The sequence below is a fragment of the Botrytis byssoidea genome (assembly GCF_014898295.1).
Source record: "Botrytis byssoidea strain MUCL 94 chromosome Unknown BBYS_007, whole genome shotgun sequence".
NCBI classification, from domain to species: Eukaryota; Fungi; Ascomycota; class Leotiomycetes; order Helotiales; family Sclerotiniaceae; genus Botrytis; species Botrytis byssoidea.
This window is the reverse complement of record NW_024065848.1, coordinates 1,072,518-1,084,569: the sequence shown is the minus strand read 5'-3', so window position 1 is coordinate 1,084,569 and position 12,052 is coordinate 1,072,518. Positions and strand designations below refer to the sequence as shown.

Below are 12,052 nucleotides of genomic sequence, written 5' to 3'. Positions count from 1 at the left end.
GGTACAAAGGCAAAAGAGAAATTGGCATCATGACAGGATGCATGCGCCATATGAGATCCACCACTCACGAGTCTTCAAAAACGGGTGATGTTTGACAATAGGTTACCAAGATATCGGATCACGTTGAAGAATGAATAATTGAGCCGTCTTACATCAGTAAAAACGGTAAGCCATGGCCGCAATTAAACTTTCCATCAGGTGAGTGGATGCGAAGCGTGAATACCAGGTATGTTGATCAGAGTAGCATTATATATGCTTAATTGCGCCTGTGTAGCTTTATTCTGACAACTTGATGGCAAGATTGACGATTTACTTTGACTACACATAGCATGGGGGGCGAAGAAGCCCTAGTATTATATGGTGGTCAGCATTACCTGCACAACCTTGGAAGCCTATCCAGGTATTCAAAGTGACGAATTTACACGAATGACAATAGATATACGATAGCTTCAGGAGTTCGATTGCTGCACAATTGTTCATACCTACCACAGGTTATACTCGCCCTATATCCTTGAGAATCATAAGGTTCTATACTGAAAACATCAGACCTTCACTCATAGATCCCCTCTTTTTGCCAAGCACAGATAAGCTCATTATCTATAACAATTCACCCCGATCAAGCATCTATGTCCGACTACTCCTCATCAACAGGGCCTGGAACGGCAAAGTCGTCACAGGAGGCTAAAGCAAAATCACCACATCGATATAGAATATGCGGAACACCTGTTCGAACCGGCTGCAGGACTTGCAAGTAGGTGAACTCATTATGGAACTTCCTTGAGAATTTCACTCACATGCATAACAGAATTCGTCGAGTCAAATGTGGAGAGGAAAAGCCATTTTGTAAGAGGTGTACTTCCACTGGACGGCGGTGTGATGGATATGAGATCATTACAGACTTAAAAAAAAGAAACACGGCAAAGAAGGAACCTTCTATACCTTCGGATGTGCAGTCTAATACATTCGAGGATCCTTTAGAGGCGACTATGCTGGATTTCTTTCGTAAGTACACAGTAGCCGAGTTTGCTGGAGACTTCTCTACTGAGTTTTGGGAAAGGAGGATTTTTCAAGCTGCTACAATCGAGCCGTCAATCCGTCACGGTATTCTCGCACTGGGTGCCATCCACAGAAATTACACCGAAACCTACCAGCAACCTCCAACCATAGCAGAAAAGCCAACACCGGCACAGGCTTTTGCTTTTCGCCAGTACACAAAAGCCATTCAAATTTTGCGTCAATCAATAGTCCGCGAGCCCCACTCACTAGACATGACATTAATTTCGTGTATTCTGTTCATCTGTTTCGATTGTCTCGTTGGCGATCAAGCCGCAGCACTGGTTCATCTTAAGTCAGGACTTAAGATTCTCGACGATATACATGCCACAAATGCTCCCTCCTCAACTGCAGCGCAATGCGCACGGGACTATTCCCCACTATTGCTAGTACTAGGAGGTCAAATTGCCGCATTCATCAATCCTAAAGCTGGAGTAGACAGAGGAGCATTCTGGGCAGCGATGAAACGAGCCGGTTGCTCAACTTCACAATTTACCCCTTTCCAGTCATTGGAAGAAGCGCGCTATTCATTGCGAACGCTTGGTGCAGATATACTGCATGCGCGTCACACAAATTGGAACTACGTTACAGAAGAAATAGTCACGAGTGAATTTGGCCCCATGGTACGAAGCCATTACGTGGCCCTAGAAAATTGGTCAAATCGTCTAAACGCATTTATTGAAAGGACTTCAAGCAATCAAGAAAACACAGCCGTTGGCTCGACAAGACCAATGCGGATTCGCGGCGTATCATTACTCAAAGCCCACCATCTCTTATTCTCCATGAACGCCGCAGAATCGCATACGCCCAGGTCCAAGTTCGAAGAAATGATCGATTTATCCGAGGCGCTGGTTCTAGAAGATAAAGCTTATTGGAGATCGCAATCCATGCCCAGGTTCATGGTCGATACTGGATTAATTGTTCCACTGGTGTATACAGCAGTTCGCAGTGCTGATATTCAACACAAAAGAAGAGCAATCGAGATCTTGGCACAGGCGCCTGGAAGAGAGGGATTATGGGATACACAGTGTGCGATTGATATCGTAGAGGGAGAGCTGGCTGCCGCAAGAGGCCAAAGTCCGAGATTGCAGATTCCGTACTTTCATGATTAAGAAGGCAAGAAATGCAATAGCAATAGGTCATGTTTTCTGTGTGGGTTACAGAGTAGGTCAATCTTTCATATCACATGGATGATTGGTCGATCGACCAGTAAGCCAATAGGCCGGAGATACTTTTTTCAGGTGCGTGATACCTGTCACTGAACATATTCATCTCAATTGAGGTACGTGTATTGATCTGAATATGGGTGGAAGGATTTCAGGGTGCATGTTCGTAGCCCTCTGTATTTTTCTTTGCGTTTGTAAAATACCGGTGTTATGTTATAGATTTCACTTGAAATGTAGATTTCAACAATCTTTTCTTCGTCATCTAGCAAGGAAAGTTTACCATGTGGAGATAAATCTCGTTTTGAAGTATATACTCGTGGTAGGGTATCTGAAGGTGTATGAGTGTCATATTGAGCCCTTACGAAGTATAACCCCAACTTGAAGCCAAGCGATAAAGCCCCTAAGCCACCCCAACCACCAAAATTTCCACCGCATCTTGGCAGCGATACAGGCTCGAAATCTTGATATTCAACCGCATCAAAACAAACACAACACAAATTCCTATTCTCGAATCCTCTCAAACTCAAACCCCCATGACGATAACAGTACACTACTCTGTGGACTACCGGAAGGACCCTTGGACCTGTGTACTCGTCTGCCTACAACGATCTCCATTCAAACCGTAACTCATTGATTTATCAAGAATGATTTTACGTAGGGTTGCTGGGTTTTCAACAGGGGGATGAATGACAAAGGGGTGGGATTGGTAGATAAGCTTAAAGAATCTGCAAGGTGATATATACTCCGTAGGGGATGTTCCTTGATATAGCCCGCAACTACAAGCTACCGGTACGTAGAAGTGCAGCACACTTGAGCTTTGAAATCTCCAGCTTATGGAATTTGTATCGAGCCGTCAATTGAAGACTGCACACTGCACTGTAGGTGAGTTGTGTCCGACCTGCTTGGTGCCTTCAAGAAGAGAGTATCTCGAAAATGGCTATAGCTAAAGAGAAAATTAAGAACGATAATACTATACCAATAAATAGTAATCGAGTGCGAATACTGTACTTTGCATTTCAAAAGAGAGCTATCATATTGTTTCTTTTAGATAACGTGGTTTATCAGTGAACAGATCATTTCGAAAATCATTTAAATCAAGCTTTTTAAAATATTGATATTTTAATAACCAATTATTATTTTTTTGAATAAAAGATTTTAAAAAATAATTAAAATATAGATTTTCTAATAATCTAATTTTTATAAAATAATTTCATTATTTTCTAAAAAAGAAAGGAAATTGTTACGATTTTCATTACAAAAAAACTATTTTTATAATAAAAATTTTATAAATTCTAATTTCTTAAAACTAATTAGATTTTTAAAATTATTTTATATTCAAATATTTTGTATTAAATTTTCAGAAAATTATATTAATAAATAAAGAAAGTATATAGTTATATATAAACGAATTTTGTATGTAAAATAAGTGACTTATTTACTGATATGATCTGCTCACTGATAAACCACGTTACACAATCTACAGCTGCGATATGCCTGACTGTGAATCAATTTCCCAATTGAATCAATTGAAAGAACATGACGATCCAATCATCGGGAATTTCTGACGGGGATCCTAGTTTCAGTGTGGAGCTACGCCGCGCAGCACCCTCGCTATAACGTGTTTTGGGCCCTTGGCGTGGTATCTACAGATGCAAATTTCCAACAATAGCTCAGAAAAGGTCGCTGGCCCTCAATTTGTTACTGGCAAGAGTGGAATTCGTGTGGACAAAATTGAGAGAGAGAGAGAGAGAGAGAGAGAAAGATGGAAGGATTCGATTGTTTTCTTGCTCAGCTACCATGTACTTTCTTTTCGACCAGGAAGCTTTTTTTAGCCTGCAAAATTAAGAAGCCTGTTTCATCATGGAGTATACCTCTCTCAGCCTTCAGCCTTATCGCTATCGTAGAGTTACGTTGCGATTCTGGTATTGCTGATAAGGATCTAGAATTGTGATTGATGTTTGAACGCGAATTGGCAGCTCTAGAACCACGCGTCTCTCGAAATGGCGGCGAGGTTTTCGAGATTGTTTGATGATTGGGATCAGGATCATAGGGGTATAACTATGCTAGAGTATGGATAAGAGAAGCTTAAATTTTTCTTTGGTTTTAGCTTTCGGCGCATTGACTGAGGAGAGCAAACTGTGATCGGATGAACATTATATTGGAGATTTGTTTGCTAACACTTGAGTTGGCGGTTTAACAGCCCTGATGTTAATAATTCACCACCCAGATATCATTCTTCGCAGAACAGTACAGAATATATATCTCCATCCGCAGATCTATCTGAGAGACCAGACCTACCAGAACCAGTCCTCGAACCTACAACTCCTTTCTCACCCTTCGACGATGGAATCTCAACTCGACGTTTACTGGATGGTAGAGGGAGTTATGCCTCTAGTTACAGCCCATCTTTTCCCTCCGCACACGACTACCAAGCTCTGAAAGATGTAGGTCGAGATAGTCTTATCGATGATCCATCTCCAAGTGAAGCACGTCTACGAAATGGTTCTGGCATGACTTCAAATATGAAGAGAATATGGAGCAAATCGACCGCTTTTACAAAACCACGTCCTCAATCTTCATTTGATGGGCATTTTGCGCAGGGGAAAGATGGGTGGTGGAAAAAACAAATGTTAGTCGATCGAAGTCTAAGATCAATGGCAGGGTTTACGTTTCTTTGCGCTATTATCATGTTCATCATAATGGTTGCGTACTTACCCGCGTTTAATTCTCGGTTGAATAAACAGAGTACGAGTGTGGGTGGAAAAGATGGGGAAAGCTGTGAGAGTATGGAGAGTAGAAATATTGTGAGTAGGATTGTTATATACAATGGCTTGGCAAGCTTGCTAATGGGATATTTATGTAGGCTGTTCATCTTTTTATTAATATTGCGGCGACGATGATTCTGGGTTGTTCGAATACCTATCAGCAGTTAGTAACTGCCCCGCTAGTTGAGGAGATCCCATTCATTCTCTCGAAAAAGGGTGATGCAAAATGCGGTACAAACTCACCCTGGAATATCAATGTTAAAAAATCGGGAAAGTTAAAGGCTTGGGGATCATGGCTATTACTTATTTGCACGTCAATTGTATGTTTCAAGCGAGCTCTTGATAAAGGGGTACTTTTGTTGATTGTTCTACAGCCAGTTCATTTTCTCGCGAATTCGGTCATTGGCCCTTCGTTTTATGTGGAGATGCCAACGAATGTCACGCATTCATACAATGAAACTTTCTCCCTGACTCCCTATCAATCGCACTATTACGGCCCGGCTTACAATTCAGATTCGTATGATTCTGCATGCGTAAGTAACAGTTCTTTTTGGACCTTTCTAGCACTACAAAATAGAAACCTAGGATTTCAACAGACTGGACTGTGATCCTACAAGAAAGAAGCCTTTTATTATGAAAGCCAAATGAAATGTTCAAATCAGGCATGATTGACTTGGTCTCGAGATTCGTTTCGTATATTGAAGGTCCATATCCAGTTTATTGATTTAAGTGTTGCACATCCAGACCTAGATCTACAACTAAGCTTCCCCGGATTTTCCATTTTCCAGACTAACAAAGCTTGTAAATAGTGGACTGCTTTTCGATCCGGGTTATACGTATTACCGAATAACATGTCTCAATTAAGTGGCCAATACAATATTGATGTTCTAGGAAATTCGAGTAAGTACTCTCAATTCTGCTTGTAGACTCACGCACAACGCTCACAAGTGACTTGTAGCTTCTTTCAAATCCGTTTCTGTCACCTACAATCAGAATTGTACAGAATATAAAGGAACAGCTACTGTTGATGAAGCTCTAACAGAGGTCAATTACACCGGCTCGTATGTTTATGTGGGCCAATATAAAAAAGGGGATTGTGCCTTGCGATCAAGTGTTTATTGCGTATTGGAAGATGAACAACCAAAGAAGTGTCGGCTGAATGTTCGAATGCAAGCTTGTTTCAGTACGTACTCGCTTTTGTCCTAAATTTATGGTCTCCATGTTCTGACAGATATCAGCACTTTTTGGCTGTCTTCTAATCAAAGCCATATATATGATCGGTTTGAATTATCGAGCAAGACATAGGGTTAAGAATCATTGTTTAACATATGGAGATGTGATAGTCGCATCTGTCATAAATCCGGATTTAAAAATTCATAATGAATGTTTACTTAATTCTGGAGATGGTTATCGACAAAAGGTATCACATCAATGTCATAAACATTGTAAAGATCCGGTTCCTTCGACTACTGGTGATGATATAGGTCACTGTCAGGTAATGTGATCTTACCATTACCCTTTACATTCTACTAAACTCGTCTTTCTACAGAAATGCAAGAAGTTTAATGATACTGATAAAGCTGCTGGTGAGCTCTAATAATCTAGTCTCCGTGATTTTGTGTCTAATACATCTAGATTTGCCACATCCAACCATAGCAATCAAATACAAACGCTCACTTCTCTCCAATCTTGGCTCTACCGCCATAACCCAGATGATAATCCTAATGTTTTGTTCCTTCGCCATGGTTGGCGTCTCCATCATGCTCATTACTCTCATGGTCAGCACGACATCCGACTACAACCACTACTGTCGCAATCCCGCTTACGATCGGGAATCCTACAGCGAGTGCCAAATCTCACTCTCCCAAACCCTAAAACGAAACTTCGGTACCTGGGGAGGTTTCTCTTCCAGCGCCACATTAGCGTCTCTCCCATCCGACAGAATCAGCAGCGAACTAATCGCCTTTGCCATCTCCAACGGCGCCCAATTTCTATTCAGTCTCCTCTATCTCCTCCTCATCTACAACATCACGCTCATATCCATGGAACACGAATGGGGCACCTTTGAAACCGAGCGCAAAAAGCCCCGCGCGACCATCGTCTCTGGAACCCCCTTCTTCCAATCCTACTTCCTGCAACTCCCCTCCAAAATCCTCACGCCGCTCATGATCTTCGCATCCGCCATGCACTGGCTCCTCGGCGAATCCATCTCCACCGTCGAATCCATCTACACGGATCCCGCATACGGCGTCGAACACTCGGTCTATTTCGTCACGTATGCAGCATATCCGATCTTTCTGAGCACGGTGCTGATGATTGGCCAGACGGTCATCTGTTGGTGGGCTTTTACGTATAGGAGAGAAGGATTCATTCCGCAGATGTATGGCAGTATTAGGGCTTGTTGCGCTAGTACGAGTGAACTTGAAGATTTTGGGAGGGAGGGGATTCAATGGGGGGATTGTGAGTTTTTTTCCCTTCTACTTTTTTCTCTCTTGTGGTTTCGCGATGGTGCGGAATTTTTAACTAATTCGTTTGCGCGTAATAGTGGGAATGGGTGAAAGATTTAGACATGCTGGTTTTTCGGCGGATGGTTAGTATCTTTCTCTTTTCTCTTTTCTCCTTTCTCCTCCTTCCCTTCTCCAATATTTCGATTCCTATTCTCTCATTCACCTACACCCCCTCAGATTCATCTACCCACCCACCCATCCACCCATTCACCCATCCATATATACTAACTCTCCCCTCCAGAACCGGGTAAAATTATCCCCGCAGAACTCTACTGCGGTCGTGACTAACATCCAATACTCAATACTCAATACCCAATACCCAATTCCCATGTATAAATATAAACATAAACAGACCCACGGGCTTCATGTACGATACGAATTACGAATTTGGAAATAATAGATGGGCGTTTCGATTTCGATTTTGTTTTTGTGCGGGGGATCATTCATTGATTTGTGAAGTGAGATGACTTGAATGATTTGAATGAGATGAGATGAGATAAATCGTATACCCAGATAGGGACTTTGTAATTACATCCATCCCATATGCATTTAACCATAACGATAAGGAATCGAATACAAGAACACAAGAATATCAAAACACGCAACAAATTTGCGAATTTTGAAATAGTGGAGGTGAAGAAAATACAAATGAATACTCCGTATTGTTGTTGTTGTTGTTGTTGTTGTTTGATCCAACGAGAAGAGAACTCTTCCTTTTTCCATCTGATACCGGTACTTCTCTTAAATTTTATAATTGGGATCGTTTGAATAATTGGTGTGGATATCGAGATGAGAGTTTTGGTTTACTATAATATAAGTTCTAGTTATTACTCGGTGATTGTTTGGGTTTTCATTGATTGAGATGAGATGAGATAAGGGAAATCTCTATTTCACTTAACTTAATTTGGTTTATTGTAATTTTTAAAAGTTGAATGAGATATCTGTCGCGGGATATCCTTATGGATTTGGATTTGGATTTGGATTTTATTAGGAGTGATTGATCTCATTTTATAAAATCTGAGCACTATTGATACCTAGGTATGTGTGTATAAAACATGAGTTAGCTACTAGGTAGCTGGATAGATATCGGAGAATAGAACTTGGATTTATGAGTGTGAATTATTCGCTGAGGAGAAAAGCCAAGTTACAATGGAAATTCAAGTTCATAGAAAATATTCATTATTACTGCGATCTATATCGCTGCTATGAAAAGTACGCAAGTAAACTAGAGTACACCAAAGCGCCAATGTGTAGTATGGTATCTCGCGCGTGAAAAGTACAGATGGTATAAAGGAAATGGAATGTCGTAGCGGTCGTGTCATTATGTAAGTCCTCCTCTCCTCCCCTTTCATTACTAGATTCGGTTTCATCTAGTCAAACTGTTCACTTCTTCATCCTCCTTCCATTTCATCAAACCTCACTCCAATCGACGTCAGAACCAGGATATCCACCTAGTATCTGCTACGTCTCTGCCAAAAGTGTCTCTTAGCCGGTCTCACACCCCCGACATACCCCTTCTCTCCAATCGCATTCCTCGTCTTCTTCTTATGCATTCTCTTACTCAAACACGTAACGAAGACTACGACGGCGCCCAAAAATCCCGCAATCATCGCCGCCAATATACACCAGATACCCACGCTGAAGTACGCATGACTTCCACTTCCATCTCCATTAACATGGTTTTTGATAATTCCAAAGAGTGCAAAATCGCACGCCATGGCGACCAATGCAATGATGAATGCGATGCTAGAGACGAGAGCCGCGAGGAAAGAACCAATGAGACCGGCGCCGAGTGCGAGGAGAAATGCGATAAACATGACTCCGCATGCGACGGGGTGGAGAATCATCACGCGGGTGAGGGCTTTGGTGGTGTCTTCGCTGGCGGTGCTGAAATCGGTAGATTCGATTTGAGACATGATGGAGGCGGGGTTGTAGCCGATGTGTTTTTTGGTGCAGTAGTCGTTTCCATTTCTGTTTTGGGGTAGAGGTTAGTGTGATGTTTTTTTATTGGGTTGAGATCTTCTCGTGTTCTCAATGAGATGAGATGAGATGAGATGAAAGGGAAAGGGAAAGGGGAAGGGGAAGAGGAAGAGGAAGAGAGAGAGAGAGAGAGAGAGAGAGAGAGAGAGAGAGAGAGAGAGAGAAAGAAATGAATATCAAAACTTACGAATCAACATCCAAAACACAATATCCAAAAGTACCAAATGAAACCACGGAATGGTGGGAATCGGTTCCGTTTGTCAATTTAACCTTCATGATTCCGATATCATTGATGACGGGAGCGGAAATGGTGGTTATGAGGAGGAGGATGGAAGATGCGAAGAGGAGGAATGTACCGATGTGGTGGAGGAAACCGGTCGCCATCTTGAAGGTTGGGTATTGAATTGATGTTTGAGTGTTTCGTTGGTAGATGTGGAAAAGTAAAGAGAGAGAAAGGAAGATAAAGTCCAAAGTCAACTAACTTTGACTCTTCTTCAAGTCTTGATAGATGGATGAGAGATGGATAGAAATTTACGTGTAGATAGATACTCTATCTAAAAAAGAAAGCAAAAGAAGGGGTCTCTTACGCTTTTAATATACTACACTAGCTATCATGTTCTTGTAACCAACCCAACCTACTCAAGAGAAAGTGACATATGAAAGTGGTGCGTTGGTCGCATATCTTGATTCTTGATTTGAGACCTATTGGAAAGAAAGAGAAGGAAAAAAAAGGTTCACAAACAAGGAAATAAAATGTTTCCATGGGTCAGTCAGCAGGGTCAGTGGTGATATTGATTGATTGATTGATTGATTGATTGATTGATTGATTGATTGATTGATTGATTGGGAGACTTTTTCTTGGGTGGCCCATCGTCATAGCTTTTGGCCTTGGTGTGGATGGGATGGGATGGGATGGTGTTGTATGTACCGAGATGCATGTTGGGATAATACTACGTACTAGGTAGGTACCGAGGATGTGAATTATGGGAGTGAAGCGTGATGTGAGTGAATGGAAGGTATAAAAGGTACCTACCTAGGTAGGTATTAAAAAACAGAGAAGTGTGATATTGAGTTGTTATTCTTGAGTTGTCTAGGGTAGCTTGTTTTGAGTGAAGTAAAGTAAAGTTTCACATCATCCCAACCTTTTCTGGACAAGACACCAGTTTATGTCATCATGTCAATGTCACTGTCATACCTAACCTAGTAATTAAGGCCTTAAAATGTCAACTATTTTAGCCGATGCTGGGGAAAACTAAGGTAAAGACTTGGTACAATGTAGTCGTAGCGTGAGTGTCAGGTAATAGTTGAACTTCATATTTACACTATGAACATCCCATTATCTCGTGAGTACATATATAAAATATCTACTCAAAATACAACTTGTCTTTATTCTCTGAATCGAAAGTATATCTTCATATTCCCATCACTATTTAATTCATTCATTTCATCATTCATTCATCCATTCACTCATTACTAGGTACTTGCCCGTCCGTCCTACCAAGTGTCACCTAATTAAAAATTACAAAAAACTTGCCGGCCCCCCTGTAAGGCTGTACGACCCCTTTATCAATAGAGGATAAGATGATGCTAAATGATAGATGACGTAGCAAATTCAGGGGTTCATTTAGTGGCGTGGTCCCTACAGAATACCTAGAATCTAGTAGTTAATTACTCTTGTCTAGTTACCATTCGGGAAAGTCGAAGAGTTTGAGGCTTTATGACTTGAAGAGTTCAGAAAAGAAGAATGTAGAATGGATGAAACTATTTCTTAATTGATGATGCTTACTTGAAAGTAGTCTGATCTGGGTAGGAATTTGGGAATTAGTGAATTCTCTTTTTTCAATATTGAATAGGTATGGAAAGTTCATGCTATGGCCAAAATCGTTGGATTCTCTACCCACCGGGCACAACCTATTCGTCAGCCAGCGGTTCTATTAAACTCCATCTGCCGTGTGTCTGTTTATATGTGAGGCAAGAACGCTGGCTGGGTCACGTGATAACACTCAAAGCATCTCATGCCACACCTCAGCACGCTCAGCAATGGATCGCCAAGATCAATTTGCAATTAAACTTTCGTGCTCAATCAAATACATCATCGTGACAACAGTGTTTTTTTTTTTGGGCGATGGAGAGAGTGTGACAGTTTCTTCCTTTGATCCCGTTTTTATGGATTCTATGAATTGTGTGGAACCACATCAGCCTAATATTATAACCTTACTCGAATCTCATTCCTAAAGTTGCGAATCAAATCCGAAGGAAGCAATGCGAATTGGTGGAGCTTTTGTTTTTTTTTTGGTCCATAAGAAAGACGGTACCATTTCTACTGTTCACACTACTATTAAGTATTGCTGTGCCTACTCGAGGGAACATTGAAAGCTTTTCAAACAAGTGGAACAACAGGCAGTTTACTCGCTCCACATGATTTCAAAGAATACCATCCCCATACGACCAGACCCTCAAACCCATAGTAAATCATCATGACCCGCAAGGCTTAGATCAATCTATGAATTAAAGCTTAAATCCAAAGCCAAGACTGAGGACCCATCAAAATGAGAAGTTTGATAGTCTCAACCTCAGTGGG

General features: G+C 41.3%; 3 protein-coding genes across 3 annotated transcripts; 2 read left to right on the top strand and 1 right to left on the bottom strand.

The window, feature by feature from the left end:
• The first annotated feature begins 170 nt into the window (after positions 1 to 170).
• EAE97_004381 (uncharacterized protein) lies at positions 171 to 2,454 on the top strand. The gene is made up of 3 exons (XM_038874893.1): positions 171 to 491; positions 547 to 751; positions 806 to 2,454. Exons 2-3 carry the CDS (start codon positions 627 to 629, stop codon positions 2,163 to 2,165), a joined length of 1,485 nt encoding a protein of 494 aa, XP_038734337.1. The 5' UTR covers positions 171 to 491; positions 547 to 626; the 3' UTR covers positions 2,166 to 2,454.
• Positions 2,455 to 4,219: 1,765 nt separating this feature from the next.
• EAE97_004380 (uncharacterized protein) lies at positions 4,220 to 7,779 on the top strand (the record flags this gene model as incomplete). The annotated part of the gene is made up of 11 exons (XM_038874892.1): positions 4,220 to 4,287; positions 4,420 to 5,023; positions 5,083 to 5,304; positions 5,359 to 5,517; positions 5,794 to 5,884; positions 5,943 to 6,167; positions 6,223 to 6,479; positions 6,534 to 6,570; positions 6,620 to 7,444; positions 7,530 to 7,574; positions 7,733 to 7,779. 11 exons carry the CDS (start codon positions 4,220 to 4,222, stop codon positions 7,777 to 7,779), a joined length of 2,580 nt encoding a protein of 859 aa, XP_038734336.1.
• Positions 7,780 to 8,942: 1,163 nt separating this feature from the next.
• Positions 8,943 to 9,855, bottom strand: EAE97_004379 (uncharacterized protein; the record flags this gene model as incomplete). The annotated part of the gene is made up of 2 exons (XM_038874891.1): positions 8,943 to 9,462; positions 9,659 to 9,855. 2 exons carry the CDS (start codon positions 9,853 to 9,855, stop codon positions 8,943 to 8,945), a joined length of 717 nt encoding a protein of 238 aa, XP_038734335.1.
• Positions 9,856 to 12,052: the final 2,197 nt, after the last annotated feature.

What these genes read in the sequence shown, in the direction of transcription:
- EAE97_004381 (XM_038874893.1), top strand. Translation starts at nt 627, where the DNA reads ATGTCCGACTACTCCTCATCAACAGGGCCTGGAACGGCAAAGTCGTCA. An exon ending in ACCGGCTGCAGGACTTGCAA is followed by an intron (nt 752 to 805) that starts GTAGGTGAACTC and finishes CATGCATAACAG; the next exon opens with AATTCGTCGAGTCAAATGTG.